The sequence below is a fragment of the Pinus tabuliformis genome, chromosome 2_2 (genome assembly GCF_031772625.1).
Source record: "Pinus tabuliformis cultivar Carrire ecotype Pingquan chromosome 2_2, CPIR1, whole genome shotgun sequence".
In the NCBI taxonomy this organism is placed as follows: domain Eukaryota; kingdom Viridiplantae; phylum Streptophyta; class Pinopsida; order Pinales; family Pinaceae; genus Pinus; species Pinus tabuliformis.
Genome location: NC_142300.1, coordinates 724579205 through 724604764, shown reverse-complemented (window position 1 = coordinate 724604764; position 25560 = coordinate 724579205). Strand labels below are relative to the sequence as shown.

The 25560-nt window shown below is 41.3% G+C and overlaps 2 protein-coding genes across 3 annotated transcripts in view; both read right to left on the bottom strand.

The window, feature by feature from the left end:
• LOC149194709 (hexokinase-1-like) overlaps positions 1–25560 on the bottom strand; it is a 258104-nt gene that overhangs the window by 51282 nt on the left and 181262 nt on the right. Inside the window, exon 8 of one of the 2 annotated variants that reach the window (XM_089405146.1) lies at positions 9611–10122. The exons of the other annotated variant lie outside the window; for it this stretch is intronic. Within the exon in view, the coding sequence (XP_089261272.1) occupies positions 9969–10122 (154 nt within the window). The 3' untranslated portion in view covers positions 9611–9968. Of the gene's footprint in view, positions 1–9610; positions 10123–25560 lie in introns of those variants that run through there. 2 annotated transcript variants of the gene reach the window in all.
• On the bottom strand, positions 10166–13023 carry LOC149194710 (uncharacterized). The gene is made up of 3 exons (XM_089405144.1): positions 11385–13023; positions 11143–11284; positions 10166–11007 (listed from the first exon to the last, which is right to left on the bottom strand). The coding sequence occupies exons 1-3, from the start codon at positions 13012–13014 to the stop codon at positions 10545–10547; spliced, it is 2235 nt and encodes a 744-aa protein (XP_089261270.1). The 5' UTR covers positions 13015–13023; the 3' UTR covers positions 10166–10544.

Genomic DNA, 25560 nt, shown 5'->3' with positions numbered 1-25560 from the left:
AAGATCTTCTTTGACAGAATTTTCGTCATCTTGGAACATAAAGAAGAGACGTTTCCAATCATTAGGAAGGGCTTCACATGGACCAATATCATGAATCGGAAGGGGTGGAGCACTCCCTTCTACTTCGGGCTCATTTCTAGGAATTGTAGATAATACGGGGCTTTCGTATTCACAATCATAACCAATTCCCCAATCAACATCCCAAAAATCACTCATAGATTCTTCATCCATTTGATGATCATGATCCTCCTCAGAATCATTCCATTGCTCACTATGTTGATTATTTTGCAGATCCTTTTCCTCTTTCTTCTTTTGAATAATATTACTCAAAACACTTTTTACATGATTTTGGTAATATGCTTCTAGAAGGAGGGCATCAGTAGGGTTCCTATCATACTCGCATCTCATATTATAGAACCTTTTTGATGCTTCGTATAAGTGGGAGAAAATCTCCTTGGTGCTACATACTGCCATAAGTTGCTTGCAAGACTCATCAAACTCCATCATCCTTTCTTGCAACAACTGGAGAATCTCAAGATCAAAATCCTATCTTCATCCTTGGAGGAAATGTACCCAGGGACATCATTGTTATCTTTCAAATTTGCAATTAACAACCCTTCCACATCCTCCTCAGAAGGCATACTCACTAATTCATCATCCTCTTCTTCATCAATGTCTCTATTGACAACTTGCTCTTGAAGATTAGGATATTCTTCATCAAGTGAAAAACCATCTCCTCTTCCCGGATGGCCAAATCCAAGGTTCGACATATTTCTTCACTAGTTTGCAAAGTTGGTCCCTTATGACAAAGAAAGTGCACAACCAACATTGAGAAAGAAGAGATGCTTTTAGGTTCACATAATTCAAGCCAATCAATATATGCAGCAATGGATAGGACAAATAATTCCATTTGGTCACAAGGTTGAGTTATACTTTGCCTTGAAGCAAACCTCATGAATCTTACAATGTGACTAGCTGCAGAATGTTGATCTCCATCGAACATTGGCATATTCTTCATGGATTCTAATGTGGGATATCACGAGGCCTTTGGGAGTCGTCGGGGTGAATAAAATTGCCTTGATAAATGCTTGCTTCACCCTGTAAGCATTGACTTTAAGCTTCAATGAAGGACTAGGGCTTTGTTCTTCCAATGGAGTTGCCAAGAATGATATATCAATATTCTCGTATGAGGAACAAGACACACGTATCCTGTCCCTAGCAATAGCACCAAAATGATACTACTCAAACTAGCAGGGGTCCTAGGAGGGGATCCTATAGAGAAACTACTAGATCAAGGGCCAACAATGGAGCAATAGCCCACTGTCACAACAGCGAGCACTTCCTTCTCTTTACGGACTTTCACCGATGGGAGGATATCGAGTATGAGAAGAATCACGAAGATGGATATATCAATAATGGGATAAGGAGCAATTCCAAAAGCCTATTCACAAGAGAGACTCAATCAAATGGCCTACTTGCTTTAGTAGCAAGGTGGTAGGTTCTCTAGGAAGGACTAAGGGGGTACTTAAACCTAGTTTTGGAGAATCTCCCTTGACAAGATGTATTCCAGACCTAAGGATCCCTAAGGAGAAATCGTTTCTATGCAATCCTTGTAGAGTTTGAATTACGAAGTTGTGGGACCACAAAGAACCCAAGTGGACCCAAACTAGTTCAAGGGTGTGGAGTTGTGGAGTTGACCAACAACGGAGAGCCTTGACGAGGTTAGGGAGGAGAATAGGATCAAAGGAGCAATCTTCTTTCGAAATTCAAATGCAATGATCCAAATGAGGGCACTAACACAAAGCACCCTACGGAGAGGAATGATCCTTGAGCTAGGGCTTGCGATATCTCGGTATTCTAGCGTCGAATTGAGCTCAAAATTGGAGGACCCCTTGAGAATACCCTAGCGTAATTGTGGATCAATTTTCAATGGCCTTGGATGGCTAGAAATGATTTCGCTTGATGCCTTAGGAGATCTTCTAGGGTTATGCCTAGAATTGGAAGAGATGAAGAAAAGAAGGGTAATTTTAACCACCAAAGTGACGCAAGGATCAGTGCCTTGCTTCTTGAGCTTAATGGAGTCAAAATACACCTAGATCGAACATTTTCTTATGTTAAGGAGACCTAATTGACCTTCGCTAGCCTTTCCAAGTGTGTCAACTAGGTTATTAGGGTTTTATACTTCAAATTTGCAAAGGAGATGAAGTTTCAAGGTCTTTCAAACTATGAGGTAGCTCTAGGAACATTCACCCACTCCCTCAAACAGCAACGCATGCATTAAATCACTTATTCAAGGTTTCCAGAAGAATTCCGCACCACTTTAACCCATACAACAAAAATGATAAGAATACCATGCATTAGACAAGTAAGATAACAAGAATAGCTTTAAAATTTCACTTACGTGAGAGAGAGTATATCCATTCATCAACTTCGCATTAGAAAGAAGCTCCAAACACAATAGTGAAAATCCAAACATCATAGTGCACTGTGCATCAAGAAAGTCCAAAAATTTCATCCCAAAAACAAGTGCAAAAATCTCTCAAGACATACTAATCCAATCCAAGTGATTATGAGAGGAATGAATGAGCCTCTCATCTAATTATGCAATCCAACAGGGGATTCGAATGGCCTAATTTGCCTAATTTAGCCTCAAATAATAAAATAATGTACAATAGTGATATAACTTGGCCACAAGCCTGCCAAGATAGCTCCAAAATAGAAAGATAAGCCTCTCAAGAGGGAAAAATGGTAAACATGATGAGTCATTGGGCCATTGAGAATGATTAGTGGGGTCTAAAGTGTGCCAAGTTGAGATAATAGGCTCCAAACACAGTGTTCAAGGGGTTGGCCCCTTGATAACCAAACAAGTCATATGTGGTGTCCCCAAGTGGGTGTGGGGTCACAATGATATCCTCATGGGTCTCCAAGTGGATTGATAACACCTGTAAACTATCTGAAAGGGATAGAATGATGACATAAGCCCTCCCTTTGTCTCCCATGGTGAGACACATCCTCATTTGGGCCCTGGAACATCTACCAAGTGTATGGTACAAGTGTGAAGTCGGTTGGGCATTATGATTCACGTGCATCATCCTCATCCAAAAAGGTGGAACATGAGCAATCAATGAATGGTGTTAGGGGATCCATGAAGTGCTCTCTACTATGGTGGAGGCCCATGGCTCTCAACGCTCACCCTACAAGTGCCATTGTGAGCCTTTTAAAGGCTTGGACCCCATATAAGGAGACCAAACCCCAAATGGAGACCCACCTGCAATCCGGTATAAGATCCAATGCGCCCCCTCACCTTCCAGTACAACAAATCATTAACGTAATCGAGTATAAGAGCTTACAAACCATGGAAAATAAGTGGACACTTCATAGTGGCATGCCCTTCCATAGTGGGCTTTGGCATCTACAGCTGTCTCCAACCTCAATAAGGAGGTTAACCATGGACACTGTTAGGTGTTTTCGGCTTCTAAAGGGGGTGACATGTCCATGGTGCATCCATCAAATGGTAGGTGGCATGTGATATAGTGATGGAATGGAGTGGGGCAAGAAGGGGAAGTTTTGGGCCATATGTCATGGTACAAGGGTAGCTAAAAAAAAAGGGAAGCCCACACTTGGGTATATGGATGTAGGAGGGAGCAATTGTTGTTGATTTGGGGTAGCACCGGATGTGCTCTAGCCACAAAAATTGGTGGAGAGGCTAAAGCACATGAGATCTCCAAAACCCAAAAATGATTTGGGCAAAATCTAACCAGTTTGGGAGATATTAAAATAATTAATATTTTTAATGGAGTCCCTAAGTCTAAATTTAGGGAAAATAAAATATTAATGTGAATTAATATAAAACTGAGTTAGAATGGTCCAAAAGTCATGGATCAAGCCAAATCTAATCTTAGCCGTTGATTAGAGACTTAATCTCGGTCGTTGAATTGTCAACGAGAAAAGTATAAGAGGAGGCTTGAGTGTCACTTGGAGAACACACCAAGTTGATCAAAAATTCGATTTTCTGGGGCAGGGCTTGCTGAAGAAATCGAAGTAGTGATCAGAGTTGCAGTTGAGGGGCAGTGAATGCAGTAGCAGAGAGGCAGAGATAGTACCGAGAGCATCAGTGCAGAAACCGGGAGAGGGTTGACGTAGAGCCAGCTAGAGGCCACGCAGAAGCAACCAGAGGTCATGCAAAGGCAGCTAGGAGCTACGCAGAGCCTGAGGAGGACCAGCCTAGGAGACACAGAGACTCTAGAGGCTGACGCAGAGTTTAGAGAGGCTAACGCTGGGCCAAAAAGACTGGCGCTAGGCCAAAAAGGCTGACGCAAACCCTAGAGGATGACGCTGGGAGATTTCGCGGGGCTGATTGGGGCTGGTATCTGTCTCCGACTGAGAGGTACTCCTGCCAAGGGCATTCTTTGTTGGGTGAGACATTTCTGGCACCCAGATTGTATTCTGAAACTGCTTAATAATAAAACCCTTAGATAGTTGCACCAGTTTTCCTACATTGGGTTTTCCCGGGGACATTAGTCCAAAAATAACGGTGCCACTTGTGTGCTTGTTTTTCCTTCAGTTGATGATCTGTATGTGTTGAGATTGTACTTGTATTTATTTTCAGTACTTACATGGTAAATAACTTGTTAATTAACAGAACAAGTAGGAAGAAATAAATCAGAAAGTACAGGAAGGATTTCTAACAGTTAGACTTAGAAATTCCAACATGGTATCAAAGTGTGGTTGCAGATCATAGGATAACTGAGTGCATCAGCCAAGCAGAGCAGCAGCAGCAGAAACATTTGTCCGAGTGACAGAAGTTGTTCCTAGAAGAAAAGCAGCAAGGAAGGGGTGACACAGTGCCTGTGTCATCAATGCGAGCCAGGAAGAGAATCAGCGCACTGGCAAAGAGGAGAAGACCTGACCTGCGCAGTGCTCGATCATCTTTCTCAATGAGGAAGGATTGATGCCCATGGCCAGGTGGTGCAAATTTTGTTGGTGTCGGGATTGCGCAGAGCCTAGAGGCTCTAACCTTTAGTTTGTTGGCGCATAGGACGTTGTGGGTAAGTTGCGGAGTGAAGCTAGTGGGGTATTGTGGTCAGAACAGTACCTAACAGGGAAAGACCAAGAAGGAGGGAGTTGTTGCTAAGGATTTCTAGCCAAGAAATCCAGATCAATGGTGCAGTTGCACTAACGATCAGAGTGGGGGCATCTCGACATTGGCAAAGGGGTTTCCAGGAGGGAAATTGAGGTTCAGAGGGAGTCACGCCAAGAACTTCCAGGAGGGAAGTAGAGAGACTCGGAAGAGTCGAAAGAGGAGCAGCAAAATGGCAGTGAATGGGGTAAGAGATCAGGACAGACTGGATGGAGCCTCAAACTTCGTAGTCTGGGAGGCCAGGATCTTGTCTGTTCTAGACAGGAATCCTCTCAAGCACTTCGCCTTGAACACGATAACGATCCCAGTTGACCCAACCGAGAACAAAAAGTACTAGGAGGCAATAGCAAGGGCCAAGAGCATCATCCTTGACGGGGTCAAGGACCATGTAGTATCACATATTGCCGAAAAGGACATGGCAAATGCGATGTGGGAGACCCTGATGAAATTGTATCAGCGTACTTCCGTGCAGAGGAAGATGCTACTAGAAAGTCAGTTGCGGTCATACCAGATGCAGAAGGAAGAACAAATAGACACCTTCTTCGGTCGATTGAAGGAGATCCAAGATCAGCTAACTTCCATAGGGGCCACGCCAGATGAGGAGATGATGGTGAGGACCGCATTGAACGCAATCTCAGAGGATTGGGAGGTAATTGTCCAGGACATACTAGGCAGGTCGACCCTTCCAGATTGGGAGGAACTGTGGGCGGCTCTTCGTCAAGAAGAGGACAAAAGGCTAACCAAGCCGGGTAGCAGCGGGAAGGGGGTCAGAATCAAGAACGAGGAAGAGGAGGATGCTGCCCTAGCATCTGAGGGAAAGCAAGAGAAATGGAAGAAGGACCTCTCCAAGGTCAAATGTTTCCACTGTGGGGAACTGGGTCACTATGCGAGCCAGTGTCCGAGGAAGAAGAGCAAGGGAGAAGCTTCTGAGACCAAGGTTGTATTATGAAACCAGCGCACAAAAAGATAGAAAAGAGAGATCAACACCTTCAAAATAAGCCTCTTCAAGGGGGCAACCTCCTTTATAGTATACAAATGAATAATTCTTGGACGATACAAATGACAAGACCTCCTTTCTATATATAGGAGTCTAAGGGGTCATAATATAATCAAAGCTGACATAACAATAATAATGTAAGGGCACAATAATAACAATAATGGGCTTCTATGGGGCACAATAATAACAATATGGGGACTACATGGGCACAACAATATAATAAGGGGGTTGCACTAATAACAATAAGGGTTTACACTAGTAGTATAGGGACCTAACATGCCCCTATCCTTGAAAAAGTGTTGTCCTCAATGCTTGAGTAGTTCTTGATGCTTCTGTATAAAATTCTTGGCCTCCCATGTGGAATCTTCAGCGGGTAAGTTCTTCCACTTGATGAGATACTTTGAAATTGATTGATTTCGTAGCTGTCAAGTTCTTGTTTCTGTGACTGCTCCAAGTTCCAATATGATTTTTCCTTCCTCATCAAGTTCTAGCAATATTGTTTGAACTGGGATCTTCTCATTATGTAAGGTCGCCATTTCTCAAGTGCATATAGTCTTGCCAACATTTCCTTCTCATAAATAGCTTTGTGTAAATACTTTCCTTCGATTGGACGACTTTCAAAAGCAATAGGTCTTTCTTCTTGCATTAAAACATCACCAATTCTATTTCCTGATGCATCATATTCCACAATAAAGGTTTTTGTGAAGTCTGGCGTAGCTAAGACCAGTGCTTGGCAAATTGCCTTCAAGATGTTCAAAGGCCTTCGTTTCTTTTGGAGTCCATGAAAATGCATATTTCTTCAATAATGTTGTTTTCAGAATGTCTTTAGTCTTCATTCTTATTTGATGATATCCTGCACGAAGATCCAACTTGGTGAAGTAAATTAATCCATGCAATTCATCCAATAACTCATCAATGATAGGAATGGGAAATTTATATTTAATAGTGTGTTTGTTGAGCTCTCTATAATCCGGACACGTGTCGTGACCCATCCTTCTTATGCATCAATACTACTAGAGCATAGAAAGAACTTTGACTAGGTTGAATTATACCAGCCTCTAGCATTTCTGAAACCATACGTTCAATTTCATTCTTTTGGGCATAGGGATATCTATAAGGCCTAATATTTGGAGGAATGCTTCCTGGAATCAAATGAATAGAATGATCATGAACACGAATAGGTGGGATGCCTTTGGGAGTCTAAAATACCTTTGAAAGGTTGTCCAAGACTTTTTGTAGGTATGGAGAAATAGATGATTTCGATGTGGGAACCTCTAGCGAACATAATTGTGCAATTACACCTCGTTTTTCTTTCTTTAGAAGCTTTGTCATTTCGTTAGAGCTGATTATCTTTCCCGGTTTCCCTGTGATACCCCTTAATTCAACTTTCTTTCCTTCCGAAGAAAATTTCATGAACAGTTCTTGAAAATTAAAAGCTATTGTACCCAAGGATTGCATCCATTGGACTCCTAGTACAACATCAGCACCACCCATTGGAATGGAAAGCAATGGGCTATTCAATACATATTCTCCCATGGATAGCTTGATATTATGGAACTTTCCAGAGCAATTTATGGTTCCTCCAATTGCAACCATCACTTGACAATCTCGTGCTGGATATAGGAAGAAAGTCAATTCCTTGGCTATCTTATAATGAATAAAATTATGGGTACTGCCCGAATCAATCAACAGTATTACCATTTTCTTCTGGCCAATGCATTACAAGATATGGTTAGATTCATTTCTTCTTTCTCGATGTGATCTTTCACTTCTTGAACCTTTTTCTTCTTGATATGTCCTTCTATCTTGAGAGTTTGAGGAGTGGTAATTCTTGCCAATGCTTTACAGGATATGGTCGGATTCATTTCTTCTTTCTTTGGGGTTGGTTCCTGGTGTATATCCTCTTCTTTTGATGTTTCTTGATCATTTTCTTCTTCCTCTTCACAATCTATGTAAAATAATTTCTTCTCAGCACACTTATGACCTTTAGTGTATTTGCTATCACAAATGTAACAAAGCCCTTTTTATCTTTTTTCTTCCAATTGTTGTGATGTAAACCTTGTAGGTTGTGGAAGGCTAGGAGAAAAAACACTTCCATATTTATAGTTGTGAGTGGTGGGATTCCTTGTTTCCATAATTCTGCTTTCAATTTTTCTTGCCAACCTGAATGCCTTCTCCAATGAATCAGGTTCCCAAAGACGAACCTCATGTTGAATGTTATCCTTTAAAGTCCCTATGAAGACATCAATCCTTTGCTTCTCTGGAATATCATTTACCCTTATATTCAATTTTTGAAATTCTTCAATGTGCTCTTCCATTGAACCCTTTTGTTTGAGATTTATCAATTGGCTAAAGAAGGTGTTTCTCTTTGTATCCTCGTAATGTGCTATCATTTCCTCCGTGAAAATTGACCACGTGACAAGTGGTTTACGAGAACAAAGTCCTTCATACCATAAAAATTGATTCGATTCTAAATATAAAGATGCAATACGTACCTTTTGTAATAGTTGCATCTCATGTAGATCAAAATATTGCTCCATCTGTGGTATCCAATTTTCCGGATCCTTGCCATCAAACTTCCTCATATCACTTTTTCTTGTTTTTAGGAGCTCGCTCTTGAAACGACTGTAACACTGTAATTTCGGATCTTTAAGTTCTGAAATTTTAGTCTGTGATAGCCCTCTAAGTCCTCTTTCTGACGCTGCAATTCTAATCGCAATTGGATTCCCGAAGAAAGAGTTATGTCCAACCTCCCGCGGTGACCTAATTATAGACTGGTTCAGTAGAGCGAACTTCTACGATGTGCCACGTGTCACCTTTTCGACCTTAGGTTCTGAAAATGATACCCAACAAACTGCACTCTGTCTTCTTTCTGTCACGTTTTATGAAATTTGAATCAGATGCTCAAACAAAGAGTTATGACAATTTTCCCAAGGTCACCTGTTTGGGATGTAATTCAAGAGCCTGCAAAAACCCTAAATTTTGTGGACCATATCTCTGAAAATATAGCGAAACAAGATCTGAAAATTGAGCCCGAGCTTCACCAAGATTTCGGCTCAAATGGGTTTTAATTTCAGAATCTAAAACTTCGTAGAAACAAAATTAGGGCGAACATTTCATGATGACGTGTTTGAGATGGAATTATAGAGCTTCCAAAAACCCTAACTTCCTCAGATCATATCTCTAAAAATTAGTGTTGATAATATCGGTATCGGGAAAATATCGGCGAGGGTCTGGAAAATATCTTATCGGAAATATCGGCGAAAATATCGGCAAAATATCGGCAAATATCGGCAAGCATAAAAAATGCATAATATATTCATTTTTTTTCAGATTTCTAAACATATAAAGCAATAACAACATGAACTAAACACATTGGCACATAAATATGAAGAAAACACTGATATATATGATATCAAATAGAAATGATACATCAAACTTCAAAGGCGATACCAAATCCTGCTGATCCCTGATAGTGATAAATTGATAATTGTCCAATCAAGGACTCAAACAAAAATTAAAATAACATCACACATCCTGCTGATCCCTGATAGTGATAATTGTCCAATCAAGGACTCAAACAAAACAACATCACATATATAAAACTTTAAAAGTATTTCATCATCATGAGTTATAAACTTATATGTAGCAAAAGTTGCAAAACAAATAAAACTAGCAGCTATCTATCTGAGACCATTGGCCTCTCCCTAGCAGCTTTCTTTCTGTCTTGTTCAGCAATTGCTTCACGAGCTTTTTGTATAACCTCTGCACTAGAAACCATACAAGGCATGACATCTGCATCATATGCAGAGAGTTTAGCCAGATGGTATTTCAATCGTGTAATCCCTCCTGACATCTTGGTCCCACACAAGTTGCATGATATAAGTGCCTGATTTGCCCCACCAACAGCCTCCCCATACTCCCAAAATGGGTCCAAAGCTTTTGGCATATTTGACATTTGTACTTGTAGTGAACTAATTCAAACCTAGGGCACAAAAAAAACAAAAAATTGGCATTAAATGAGTATAACTATACAGTGCCCAGCAAACACTCAAGAAACTATTTTAATTTTTAAAGCAACATCTTCATGTTCAGAATTTAAACAACAAAAGCAAGCATAAAAAATGCATACTATATTCATTTTTTTCAGATTTTTAAACATATAAAGCAATAACAACATGAAATAAACACATTGGCACATAAATATGAAGAAAACACTGATATATATGATGTCAAATAGAAATGATATATCAAAGGCGATACCAAATCGTGCTAATCCCTGATAATTGTCCATTCAAGGACTCAAATGTGGAGAACCAATACAAAATAACATCACATATAATAATAAAAGTATCTCATCATCATGAGTTACATGTAGCATAACAAATAAAACTAGCAGCTATCTATCTACTGCCCTCTCCCCCTTTTACGGGAAAACATGATGGGCTGTTTGTCAGGCCTGCCCCTAGTAGTAGAAGGCCCTGACACTGCCTCTGCACCTAATGTCAAATAATGAGTGATAGGCATGGAGCTATGCTCTCCTATATCTATAGCAGATGGTGTTGATGCTGATGCTCCCGCAGTGTCCTCCTCCAGCTCCTCCTGCTCCTCCTCTAAGTGCTGCTGCTCCTCTGACTCCGAGTCCTCCTCTTGCTGCCCCTGCTCTAATGGATCATCTGCCACTGGCTCCTCCAACCATGAAGGTGACTCCTCCAATATGGGCTCCTGAGACTCCACCCTCCACGGAGACAATACATCAATATTGTCTAAGGAAATGGCATCTGGATCCACTGGTGATTCTATTTGCCTCACTCGAAGTCGGATGTTGTAATGCACATACACCAAATCGTTGAGGCGTGCGAACTCCAACCTGTAAGAGTGTCAAAAAAAGTAATGAGTCTTGACTCTTGACTCTTGAGTCTTGACACTTGAAGGTCATAAATTAAAAATTAAAAATTACAATAAGTGTAATTGCTCAACTGAAGGCTTGAGTTCAAAGTTATACCTGTTGCGCTTTTTGGCGTGTATTTTCTCAAATACACTCCAATTGCGCTCACACCCTGAAGAGCTACATGTTTGACTCAAGATTCGTATAGCCAAATTTTGCAAATTTGGTACCCTTGCACCATAGCTTCGCCACCAAAGATCTACAACAAAATAATGAAATAAAAAATTCAAAAACTTAAAAGTTAAAACATAATTAAATTCAAATTTATAATTTCTAATGAGTGATGACTTGTCACTTACGTGGCATGAAGAGGGCCCTTTCCTTAATGGCATCATCAAAGCCAAATAGGCCAACACAATCCTGATAATTATGTATCTCGCGGCTGATTTTGAGACGAAGCTCAGAATCAGGTACCATCCTCTCAATACAGGAATGGAGCCCTTCAATCACCTCGCCATCAAAACGAAAATTGCATTTGTATGCAAATGCAGGGTTGAGGAAGAGTGCTGCTGCATGAATGGGTCGATGAAGCATCCCTGTCCACCGACTATCGATCACATCCCATAACATCATCTGCCTATTAAGGCCAGCAGAACCCTTGTCTGCATAATAGGAACGAATGGCCTCCTTGGCCCTATCCATGCCCTCATACAAATAAGGCATTGCAGGCTTCTCTCCATCCACCAATCTAAGAACCTTTACTATAGGTTCGCTAACTGCACATGCTTCTTCTACTCCACGCCAAAATGTCTCAGAGTACACCATTTTTTCAATGGCTTTCCCATCAGGTCTCCTGCTGTATCTACAACCACGCCAATCATTAGACACAAACATTTGCTTCAACTCGTACTGACATCGAAGCAAAGACTGAAGAGTAATAAAGGTTGTGGCAAAACGTGTGATGGCAGGACGCCGCAACTCCTTGTTTCCTGTGAACCTCCTCATAAGGCTAAGAACAATAGCATGGTTATAAATAAACTTGGGGATGCTCCTAGCCATATGAACTGCCTCCTTGATGAAGGAGAGTTTCCCCATATCCTCAAGCAACAAATCAAGACAATGCGCTGCACATGGAGTCCAGAACAATGTGGGATGCCTCTCCATAAGCATTCTGCCGGCAGACACATAATTAGCTGCATTGTCTGGTACGACTTGCACCACATTCTGCACACCAATCTCCTGAATGAACCCATCTAACAACTCACATATCGTTGCTGCATCTTTGATATGTTCTGATGCATCCAACGATTTAATAAACATGGTACCTTTAGGACAATGTACCAAGAAATTTAGAAGGGTCCTACCCTTCCTATCTGTCCAACCATCAGACATCACTGTGCATCCAGTGACTTCCCATGTCTGTTTCAACTCCGCCAATCTAGAGTTGATGTCCTCTTTTTCTGCTTGAAGAATTGGCCCCCGCAACTCCTCATATGTGGCACTTTTGTACCCTGGGCCCACAACAGCAATAGCATCACACATTGGTTGCCAAAATGGATTGGTTTTTGTGATGCTGAGAGGTAAGTCGCTCCAATAAATACACCTCCCCATGACTCTATCTGCTTCTTCCTTCTCCTTTTTTTTGACAAGCGATTTTATGCCAGGTTGTGCTCCAGCTCCTGTTCGTGGAACAAAAAATGATGACCTCGCATTCACACTAGCATGTGATGGTGTGCCAGTTGTGGAGCCCCTCCCACTAGCGCCAGTAGGGCCACTACCCTGAACATCAAAATCATGAGAAGATATCCCAAAGGATCTACCTGCACGTTCAGCTTTGTTTCTTTCCGCCTCTTCCTTCTTTCTGTCCTTTTCTTCAATTGCCTCAAGAGCTTTTCGTATAAGCTCCGGACTAGAAACTCTACAAATGCCAACATCATGTCCAGGGAGTCTAGCAAGATGGTATTTCAGTCGTGTAACCCCACCTGTCATCTTGTCCCCACACAATTTGCATTAAAGATATGCACGATTTGTCCCACCATCAGGGATCCCATACTCCCAAAATGGGTCCAAGTTTTTTGGCATATTTGTATTTTTGTATTGCTGTTAGCCGCTAACTCAAAAGGAAACCTACAGCACCAAAAAAAATTTGGAATTAGTAACTTAATAACTTAATAAGTAATACGAATTTACGAAATTCCATGGGTGCAGGTCTCATTATCAAATCCTCATTCTTCAAAGACAAATGGACTAAACTTTAACAAAGTTCTACAAGAAAAATCCAAAGGTCTTGAAAGAAAATTAATTTTTTAATAGCCTAGCTTTTAAAAATTAAAAGTGTAAGAGCAATAACAGTATAAGTTAACAGTATAACTGCAACGCTGCAATTTTACAGGTTCAGCCATATCTTTATACAGGTTTACAGGTAGAGGCTATGTGACACTAAAGCACAAGGACCTACCCTCTACACTCTCCATTAGTGCTAATGCAAAATGAAAGGCAGCATAGGCTTAGGGCTTCAAAAAAGAAAATCTCCACTTGCATTGCAAGAACGAAGAAGCTGACAACAAAGATCATTAACCATGTGACCAATTCTGTGCCAATTAGAGGTTGCCATGTGGCAAAAAGGAAATACGCCTAAAAGATCATTTCATGCATGAAAGAACACTAACACCCAAGGAAGGTGTTGTAAATATTTCTTGGGTCACCTTGCATATAGAGAGCTGGTAGAGAAGTGTACCACTGTACAGGATCGCCACATAAACAATGAGTGTGCGATAACGCTTCTTCGACTTCCTTTGGCCCTCTATGAAGGGAGGAGATGGACAGAGAAAGGGTTCTTCGATGAGATTTAGTTGGTTCATGTGAAGGGGGAATAGCAATAGAGGGAAGGAGAGTTGACCTTCCATTACAAAGAAGAAGCCAATATTTCCACTTATTGAGAGAGAGCTCAAGCACTCAGGATTCAGGAAGAGTAGTTGAAAAGCCATATTGAATTGTGTCAATTTGATATTTTGGAATTATTGACTTTTGGTTCAGTGATGCATTGAATGCCAATTTGGGATGTTAACCAAGCTGCAGCACTGAAGGAGACAGCATTCTTACAGACAGTAAAGAAGATTGACTATTTGACACACCAAGAGGGAAATGTCATCCCAGCTTTTAAGAGCCAGAGCCAAGATTCCAAAGCAGAAGGACAGACTTCTAGTGCATTATGAGTCTGCACTAAATATTTCAAAGAGCAGTCACAAAGAAAATAATTTTTTGACACCTTGGAGTCATCTTTCCACAGTGAGACCTATACCGTCTTATAGAGTATATTTTTATCTTGCTAATGAGCCCTTACTCGCCCTCAAACTCCCGGTGGTTGAGGAGATAATGAATTTTTAAGTTAGAAATTTTTTTTTGCAGCCTAGTCGACCAAAAAAATAAACCAGTAATTGAAGTCGGCCTGCTCCCAGAAGACGTGTCCCTTCATGTCTAGACGAAATCACTATAAATATTAAATATAAGTCAAGACTCAAAACATTTCATTTCAGATAAATATTAATTAAATTCGGTGATTATTTGATTTCAGAAACAAGACACAGAACAGCAAGGAATGTTCACATCTCGTGAACCAAGGCCGAGGAGAATTTTTAATCACAGTTTGGGCATTTAAGAATCTATGAGCAATGCTCACAGAATAGAGGCAAGCCATAGATAACATATGTGGACAGTGGGATAAATAAGAGCCATGCGATCAATAAATAAGAGCCATGGGATAAATAAGAGCCATGCGATGACTGTAGAAGAGTCAAGACAAACACTGCGATCACTGTAATAACTTATAAGTTATAGACTGTGCGTTGACGTTCGACTCTCCATGCATATAGAATGACGTGCATGCAGCATACCTGTAGGCTGGCCGCTGTAAAGTTTAAAGTTTTAAACCCTCCTTCGCAGCCAAAAACTTCAAACCCTCCGCACTGTTCGCACTCGCAGGGTCTCTCTCCAGCTCACGAAAATGTAATCACGGTTTGACGGTAAACAAGTTACAAAAAACCTAATTTATAAACCTTGCCGGCGAGATTCACCATCGTCGCGCGATTTTTATACAAATATCGCCGAAATCTCGGCAATCTCGCGAGATTTTCGAAATTACAAAATAGCGCGATATTTTATAGCCGAAATTTCGTTTTAGAGAAAATCGCGCGATATTTACGATTTTCGCCGAAATATCGGCGATATTATCAACACTGCTAAAAATATAGCGAGACAAGATCTGAAATGCAGACCCGAGGTTCAATGCGCTTTCGGCTCAAATGAGTTTTTTTTGGGCTTCTGAAACATTGCAGAAATAAAGTTAATGCCACGATGACCCGTTTGGAGCAACGAAACCCTAGAATCCAAAGCTATGATACCAAATGTTATGAAACCAACTCACAAAAAGATAGAAAAGAGAGATCAATGTCTTCAAAATAAGTCTCTTCGAGAGGGCAACCTCCTTTACATTACACAAATGAATAGTTCTTGGATGATACAAATGACAAGACTTCCTTTCTATATATAAGAGTCTAAGGGGTCATAATATAATCAGAGCTGACATAACAATAATAATGTAAGGGCACAATAATAACAATAGTGGGCTTCTATGGGGCACAATAATAACAATATGGGGACTACATGGGCACAACAACATAATAAGGGGGTTGCACTAATAACAATAAGGGATTACACTAGTAGTATAGAGACCTAACAGGCTGCGCCAGCAAGGGTGGAGAAAGAAGTGGAGGCAGATGATGACTGTGCCATGAGTGCTCATAGCCACTTGAAAGGAAATGGGGAGACATTGAGTTGTAGCCAGATGGACTACAGGCGATGAGGGGCAGGATCCTCGAGGTACTCAACCTCTTAGATTATACCTTGCTACTGGAGCCCCGAAGAGGAGTAGCAGGACTGGCGGATGTCAATAAAGACGGATGTAGATGGAGCAACAGAGAGAGCTACAGTGCAGGAGTCTCAGGACAGTGTGAGACAGCAGTGCGAGATGCACAGATTTGTTGTAGCAGTGTAAGGGTCAGAGAGGGAGCACTTGTTAGTGACAGAGGGAGCTTTAGCATCGGGAGTGTTTCTAGCCTGACAGAGATGTCAGAGTTGGGAGACCAGTTATTTACTTCTCAATAACTGAGTTGCAATGCAGCAGTTAGCAGTGGCAGTGTTATGGGCAGCATGATGCAGCATGATGAGAGGGGTTGCAATGCAGATGCAGCAGTGGCAGTGGCAAGGCCATGGGCAGCAGCACAGATGCAGAGGGAGCTGTCGTACAGATGCAGAAGTGGCAGTGGCAGTGGCAGGGCCATGGGTAGCAATACATGATGCAGCAATGTAGAGGATGTTAGGCAGCAGGCCTAACATCAGCACAGGGACCGATGCCAGATGATCAGGGTGATGCTCAGTGAGGAGTATTACTAGAGCACAATCCTCGCTAAGAGGGAGTGTTGATTTGGGGTAGCATCGGATGTGCTCTAGCCACAAAAATTGGTGGAGAGGCTAAAGCACATGAGATCTCCAAAACGTAGAAATGGTTTGGGCAGAATTTAACCAGTTTGGGAGATATTAAAATAATTAATATTTTTAATGGAGTCCCTAAGTGTGAACTTAGGGAAAATAAAATATTAATGTGAATTAATATAAAACTGAGTTAGAATGGTCCAAAAGTCATGGATCAAGCCAGATCTAATCTTAGCCGTTGATTAGGGACTTAATCTCGGCCGTTGAATTGTCAACGAGAAAAGTATAAGAGGAGGCTTGAGGGTCACTTGGAGAACACACCGAGTTGATCAAGAATTCGATTTTCTAGGGCAGTGTTTGCTGAGGAAATCGGAGTGATCAGAGTTGCAACTGAGGGGTAGTGAATGCAGTAGCAGAGAGGAAGAGATAGTACCGAGAGCATCAGCGCAGAAGCCGGGAGAGGGTTGACGCAGAGCCAACTAGAGGCCATGCAGAAGCAGCCAGAGGCCACGCAGAGGCAGCCAGGAGCTGCGCAGAGCCTGAGGAGGGCCAGCGTGGGAGACGCAGAGGCTCCAGAGGCTGACGGAGAGCCCAGAGATGCTGATGCTGGGCCAGAAAGGCTGACACTCGGCCATAGAGGCTGACACAGACCCCAGAGGCTGACGTTGGGAGATTTCGTGGGGCAGATTAGGGTTGATATTTGTCTCCAACTGAGAGGTACCACTGTCGAGGGCATTCTCTGTTGGGTGAGCCATTTCTGGCACCCAGATTGTATTCTGAAACTGCTTAATAATAAAACCCTCAGATAGCTGCACCAGTTTTCCCACATTGGGTTTTTCCAAGGACATTAGTCCAAAAATAACAGTGTCATTTGTGTGCTTGTTTTTCCTTCAATTGATGATCTGTATGTGTTGAGACTGTAATTCTATTTATTTTCAATATTTAGATTATAAATATCTTGTTAATTAACAAAACAAGTAGGAAGAAATAAATCAGAAAGTACAGGAAGGATTTCTAACAGTTAGACTTAGAAATTCCAACAATTGTCTTACATGGTTTACCCCGGCCTTTGTTCTTCCACCCTTTTTCATATGCCTTTTGCCCTTTATTGATTTTTCTTTTATAATTGCTTGGAGCTTCAGGGGATTAGAGCATGATGTGGATATAGCAGTAGATACCCCCTTAAGGTGGGGTGGTTCATTGCCCACCAAGCGTTGGGACAATCATGGGTTCCTTAATGATGGAGGGGGGCTCATCTAGGGCCCATAGGAACTAGGGTGATGGCCAGAGATAAAGGGGTAGAGCTCATGTTTGGCTTTTGCCCACATGCTAAATTTGTATGTCCTGGCCATCTTTTGCATTTTGTGGTACATTTCCTGTTGAGAGTGGCCAAATTATGCTTTTTTCTTTTCTTGTTAGCTGCATCAACCTCTGGGGCATCATTTCAGGCCCGACCGAAGGTGTGGACAAGGGGAGGGGGAAGCTAACCGCTTGTGGACCCAGATGGGAAAAATGATGAATGGGGCTGTAATGAGCAAAAGGGGAGTAATGTATATGGTATTAGGAAGCAGGACCACACAACCAAAATCAGGGTTTCCCATGTAGTGCCATCCCAAAAGCTTAGTAGCCAATAAAGGAGATCGCATGGGGCTAGGATACAAGGTTAGGATACAAGGTTAACCATCAAATTGGGCAAAAGAGACAAGAGCATAAACCTAGTCCACTCTTTCCATTGAATCCCCTCACTAATCCATGCCCACAAGTGTCCATGATAAGTAAACAAAAATACCCATCTACACAATGAAAATCCATACCTTGTGGGTAGGAAAGCCACCTTCAAACAAACAATCATAACAGATGACCAAGGGACCACACGGCTAGCTCAGATACCAGAGAAATAGCACATTGAGCTATTTGGTGGCTACAAGGGGTTGTTGGTGGCCAACTGAGGACCATCTAGGAGAAATTTTCTCCTATGGATATCACCGACAAAGTGGTGGGTAATAGGGCCCATGTAAGAAAGAAGAAAAATTATTATTGTAATTCATTGTGTCTAGAAGCCTTCAAGAGATGGGTCGGCTAGCCTTCCTCAAGTCAGCCTAAAGAGGCCTGATCCGCCCTCAAGGAAGCCTATATAAAGAGTAACCTCCTCTCATTTGAGACACACATATATCAAGATATATCTCTAATCCTAGCAAAGAAGATAAGGTGGTCTAATCTAGCGAAGAAGAGAAGGAGAAGCGAATTTTTGTGGAGGCCAGCCAAGGAGGAAAAGAAGTTGATTTTTGTCTCTACCTGCTCACATGTGCGAGTTCCTTGGAGGAGCTAGGGTTTCCTCAGTCCAGATTTTGCAAAGTTTCTTTTGAGGTTTGGCTGGTTCATTTCTTGGAAGGTTTTGTCTTGGGTAAAAGGTCAAGGTCTTGGAAGTCTTCATTGAAATTCTATAAGAAGAGATTTTCGTGGGTTTTCCTCTCTAGGAGAGGTTTTTGTTGGAAAAACTAGGTTCGGTCTTCATTAATTTATTTGAGTTATCATGTAATGTACTTGTCAAAAGCATAAAGAAAAGATTTTTTATTATTGTATCAATGACTTATTAAAGCATGGGTTTCATGCTTGGGTCATCATTATATTAATCAAAACCCCCATTGTGGACTCCTAGGATTCATATTGAATCTATAGAGTCATTGTACATTTAAAGAGACCCTTCTTGGGCTTTTGAATCATGTAAAAAGGTTTAGTATTGAGTCAAATATAATTTATGTAACCTCCACACCAAGTCGGCCTAGAAGAAATCAAGTCAGCCTATGGACACTAATTCGACCTCACTTGGAGCCTATAAATAGAAGGAAGTTGAATTCATTTGGAGCATCTCATCTCAAGCTAGTTCGATATCTCTAAGGAAGCTGGAGAAGTGCGAAGTAGGAAGAAGAAGCCTAAAGGAAGTGCGAGTTGGGTCAAGTCTAAGGAGAAGAAGAAAATCAAAGTTTTGGAGCTACTCTCTCTGTTTCGTGCCCTAGTTTGGGAGATCGAAGTCTTCCAAGTATTGTTGCTGCCAGTTGTTGCCTGATGTCGTAAGTTGCTGCATAGTCAAAGTTGTTGGGAAGGAAGTGTTGTTGCAAAGGGGTCGAAGTTCTGGAAGGCTGACTTGGTGTGGAGGGAAGGTTTGGTCTTTGTCTAGGTTGAAGAGTCTCAAAGAATACTATTGAAGGAAGAGAATTTTGACTGGGTTTTCCCCTCGAGGGGGGTTTTTCCCTGGCATAGTGCCTACATCTTGTGTCTCTTGTTTTGTGATCTTCATACACACTTAATATGGTAATTGCTTGATGAAAGATAAGATAATAAAGAAGTAAACGAAGCCAACATAAATCACAAGTAATTATCAAGAAAGAGGAATCAAACCCTAATCTAATTGCAATGATTTCTCAATAGTTTAGGCCCTAGCTAGTAGCCTACATCTGGTGTTCTTATGCTTGCATTGTGGTCTTCTTATTAGCATTTGTCTTGATGAAGAACAGAACTAAATAATAATGCTAATTCTTTTATATGGTGCATAGCTCAAGGGCCCAAGATTAGTTTGTTAAAATTGGCAACTAGGGCCAAACTCCATGTGAGTCATCTTATTTATGGCAGCTGATATTTTTCTTGGATCCCTCTCATCGAGAGGTGTAGGATTGATCTAAAGATCATTCGATTTCGATAAGTATTCATGGAGTTATGAATTTATTTGTGTTATAAGACAATTCGTCAAGGTCGGCCAACAACCAAATAAACCCCACATGTGCTCAACCTTTTAGTATAAAAGGAGATGACTTGAGAGTCATTTCACATACACTTCTATCTTGATTTATCTCCATTTGTCTTGGGTTTTAATGGAAGAGAAATCTAGGAGTGGAAGCCCTAGACGTTAGAGGAAAAGAGGCTGCCCTAGCCGCAGTTAAGAAGAAGAAATACGTTGCCCTAATCTAAAGGACGCAATCATGAGAAGGAGCCCTAAACCTATACACTGGTCCCTACTAAAACGCAGACCTAAAGGCTGCCCTAACACAGACCTAAAGGCTCCCTAACGCAGACCTAAAGGCAGCCCTAATGCAGATCTAAAGGCAGCCCTAACGCTATCAAAGAAGGAGCCCTAACCTAACCTAGAGGACGCAGTCATACCCCAATCCTCCACGCTGTCTCAAGGGTAATCAAGAGGAGGATATACGCTGCCCTAATAGGTCCTAGCCGCAACAAAAGCCATGGGTCTTTTGGAGGACCGAGCTGCTGTTAGGAGGGTCGGTATGCTAGGCTAGAAGGCCACAATACAAGGTCTACTTCAGCAAAAGAAGAGGGGACGTTAAGGTCACCCTTGTGACTGTTGGAGAGAAAAGGAAAGGAGCTCGGATTTGCTCCTTGAGGACTGTGTGAAGAGGCAGCAAGGTCTGTGTGAAGGTTGCCCTCATAGAAGGCTGTTCTGGATGATGGGACAGCAATGGACAGCAGCAGCACAATGATGGGACAGCGATGACAGCAATGGACAGCAGCAGCACAATGATGGGACAGCGATGATAGTAGTGGACAGCAGCAGCACAATGATGGGACAGCAATGTCATTATGGACAGCAGCATGTTGGGACAGCACAATTGGGATAGCATGACTGTTAGGGACAGCAGCTACAACAATATAACTAGGCAGCAGTGGCAAGCATGAAGCTGCAAGGGACAGTTGCATGATAAATAGGACAGCAATGACATTGTGCAGCAATGACACAATGGGATAGCAGCAACAGCAAGATGCAGCAAGCAAATGGGACAGCTAGGCATGGTGCTTAGTACAGTATGGCACATGGGACAATTGTGGCAGCATGGTGCAACAATGGCACATGGGACAGCAGTGCAGCATAAGGTGCAGCAATATGATGTGTACAGCATGGTCATGAGGTCCAGCGTTGTGATGATGGGTGCAACACGATGAGGTGCAGCATGATGACGAGATGCAACACAATGATAGGTGGAGTCACCTTGGAGAATCAGTTGAAACAGCATGTCTTCAACTGATCTCATGTATCATCTTCTTAGAGATGATCTATGCTCTTATCTATATAAGTCAAAGTGTTGACTTTTGTTGTAAATGTACTATCTCTCTCTCTCTATTGAACTATTGAAGAACATATAAGAAGAATTGATCAAGGGTTTCCCCACATTGAGGTTTGTCCCTGGCTAGCGCCACATCTTGTGTCCTCTTGTCTCGGATTGTCTTCTACGATTTATGTTTATGTTCTATCTGCAGTTTACTTTAATGCTGATGTAATAGCTAATCTGGAAAAGATATTGAGCTAACTATGAAAATTGAAATAAATTGCTCCAAGCATAGAACATACCTAAAATTAACATAGTTTTTATGATCATATATTTACCCCTTTAAGAAGATTTGGTTTCTCACTCATCAGGGTTGGGACATGCAAGGGTTCCTTATGATGAGATGGAGCATAAAGTGGTCAAGAACTGGGTGATGGCTAATGAGGGGGGTAGAGATAATGCTAGGATTTTTCCCATATGCTAATTATCTCTTGGCCATCGTTTGCATTTTAACTTTTCCTTTTCTTTTCTTGTGCCCATTTTATGCTTTTATCATTCTTGTAGTTGCATCAACCTCCATGGAAAAAAAATTCAGCCCTACTCAAGGATGTGGATGAATGAATGCCAAATCTCAATGGACGAATGACAGTTAACCCGAAGAATGGATGTGGTATCAACTTCAAGGGAATGATGAAAAATTTAAGTATGGAATGGTTATGCACATGCTATTTCAATCCAAGTTCCCCAAGTAGTGTCTCTTTATAACCCTAAGGCCTCAAAGGAGGTCCCACTAGACTAGAGCTAAAGACTAACCACTAGTAAGGTGAGAGAACAAGTTTACAGTCTAGATCAGTCAATCATCTAGATCACCCCTTTATCCATGTTAGAATGCCCAAAACATTAAGTAAAAGCAATTTATTGCAAAATGGCTAAAGTACATGTCAAGTGGCAGACCACCTTCATTCAAGAGGAATGTCGAATGGTGAGAGGTGAGTAACCTGTGCACATGGCAAAAGAATGTGGTGCATCATCATCGCTAAGGAATGTGTAGGGTTGTTGGTTGGTTGGTTGTCCAATATAGGAGAAAAGTTTTCTCCTATAGGGTTATCCATTTTGGTGGATAACATTCCCTACATTGTGAGAGGTGGAATCAACCCTATTAGTTGCTTCCAACCCCTAAGGGAAGGTGAGATTTCCAAGGTCAACCCTTCACTTCATAGGTGTTGGTGGCAATATGTTGGAAGAAAGGGGAATGACTTCATGGCTAAGTGTCATGGCTAGGGGACCAATGGATGGAGGTCCACATCTTGAGTGTATAGACGTAATTGAGGGAGAAATCGTCGAGGCATGAGTTACTCTTTTCCTCATCCTTCTTTTTCCATCCCTATGGTGGGCCTTTTACTTCTTTTGGATAATGCTTTTATACAAATCATAGTTCAACGATCCAAGCTTTCTTTTTATGATATAGCATTTATTTACCCTTTTAAGATGAGCCAATTTATTGCCCATCAAGGTTGGGACATGCAAGGGTTCCTTATGATGAGATGGGGCATCTAGTGCTTAGGAATTGAGTGATGGTTAATGATGTTGAAGAAAAGTGTATCTAGGTTCGGTATTTGTCAATGTAATTTTGATCTTTGTACTTGTCAAGAAAAAGAAATATTATTTTTGTAAATTATATGAATGAGTTTCTTGCTCATTCCATAGGTCTAGGAAAGTCAAAGAGTCAAAATTATGTAATTTACATATGTCGACCTAGTGTCAAGCAACCCTCCAAGACAGGCACCATCCTCCAAAGAAGAGAACTGCCAATTAAACGACGTGAAAAATAGTGAAGACGGCTTCAAAGCATACATGGATTATATGTCGGCTTAATAAGAGGGTCACCATGACACGTCGGCTTAAATGAGTGGGTCAACCCACTATGAATAAGCGTATAAGCTCAGAGTTAAAAAAAAAAGCAATCTTTCGGACACACTGAAACTTCAAATGGCACAGTGGGATCTTGCATGAAGTCAAGGTTGCAAGTTTCGATTAAAGAAGGTTTGTATAATCTTTGATGGATATTACAGTGGCACATGCTCCTAATCTATATATATATATATATAGATGATTACACTGTAATATAGGTACTTTGTCGCAGTGGAAAACACTGTCTCGGTATCACTACACTATCTCCACGCAAACGTTGTCTTGGTATCCCTACACTGCCTCCACGCAAACGCTGTTTCAGTAACACAATCACTATCTGGGGTTTTAATGATTATAGCATTCAACGCCATCGCAAACAATGTGAGATATATGTTCAAATACTCAACCGCAGTCAAGGTATATTCTCGACATTCAAACTCAGTCATACTTTGTCTCGGTTTCATTGTGATTGCAGTCTTCAACAAAGTTATTCAAAATGCAGTCAAGTCTTGGTGTATATACGAGAGAGAACCATACCATTATGAAGCAGTTATACAGTGATGATTATTTTGATGCATTGGAAAGTATGATCTCAATGCAAGAAGAGCACAGTCATAGTCTCAATAAAAGTAAGGAGGAGCATCGTAATCATTGTTATGAAAAGGATCTAAGTAGTCCGATAGGAATACTCTGTCTCGAGATACAACAACAGTAAAGATCTCGGTGGTGCAAACACAATGATGATCTCGGAAAAAGTGCAGTGATGATGACGATCACAGCGATGCAAGAAGAGGATTGGTGTCTTGGTCGTAGAGTGGCTCAGTCAGTCAAGGGTCATGGTCTTGGTGTTCATCAATTGGAATCTCTATAAGAAGAATTTTGGGCGGGTTTTTCTCTCCAAGAGGGAGAGGTTCTGGCCCTGGCAGAATGCCAACACTTTGTGTTCTTGTCTCTTTGTTTTTGGTAACTATTTGATAAACTAAAGAAGACACACTCTAAGATAAGCAAAAGTCAAATACTTCACAAATAGTTATACTACAAGAAGAATCTCATTGATTCAATATGCCCTAGATTCTTCAACAAATGAGGGGGGTAGAGCTCATGCTACGCTTTTGCCCATGTGCTAATTAAGTCTCAGCCATCTTTTTCATTTTACTTTTCTTTTTCTTTTGTCGTGGCCATGCTCTTACCTTTCTTGTAGTTTCATCAACCTCCCAGGCAAAGTTTTTCGGCCCGACTCAAGGTTGTGGATGTATGAGTGCCAAATCCCAATGAACCAATGACAGTTAACTTGAAGGATGGATGTCATATCATGGAAGGGATGAAAGATGCTAAGTATGGAATGGTTATGGAAATGCTACTTCAATCCAAATTTCTCAAGTAGTGCCCCTCCTATTCCATAAGACCTTAGAGGAGGTCCCGCTCGACTAGGGCTAAAGACTGACCCCCTGGTAAGGTGAGAGACCAGGTTTACAGTCAAGATCTGTCAATCATCTAGATAACCCCTTTATCCACATAAGAATTCCCAAGACACTAAGTAGAAGCACTTGATCGCAAAATGGTTAAAGTACCTGTCAAGTGGTAGCCCACTTTCATTCAAAGAGGAATGTTGGTTGGTGAGAGGTATATGACCTATGCAAATGGAAGAGGAATGTGGCACATCATCGTCACTTAGTAATGTATAGGGTTGTTGGCTGGCTGGCCATCCAATATAGGAGAATTTTTTTTCTATATGGGATTATCATTACCCACTTTTGGTGGGTAACAGTGGGTAACATGGCTCATCATGTGAGCCACACTTCACCATAACATGTTAGAATTGAACCGGCATATGGAGGTTTGCATCAGTTATATGACTCTCCACAAATAGTGAATTGATGAGGTTAAGAAACATTTGACCATTAATCATAAAGCAATTCCCCAAACTAATGATTTTCATTGGACAGTCTTTTTATCATTTAGGAAAGCAAAATTCATTTGCTATTGTACTTTTTATTGCAAGCACATTATAGTTCCTTTCTGTTCTTTCATGTTTATCATTGCAAGATTTGTCACTATGTGCATATATGAAGTAAGT

What these genes read in the sequence shown, in the direction of transcription:
- LOC149194710 (XM_089405144.1), bottom strand. Translation starts at nt 13,014, where the DNA reads ATGACAGGTGGGGTTACACGACTGAAATACCATCTTGCTAGACTCCCT. An exon ending in AAGGGCCCTCTTCATGCCAC is followed by an intron (nt 11,285 to 11,384) that starts GTAAGTGACAAG and finishes ATTTTGTTGTAG; the next exon opens with ATCTTTGGTGGCGAAGCTAT. An exon ending in CACGCCAAAAAGCGCAACAG is followed by an intron (nt 11,008 to 11,142) that starts GTATAACTTTGA and finishes ACACTCTTACAG; the next exon opens with GTTGGAGTTCGCACGCCTCA.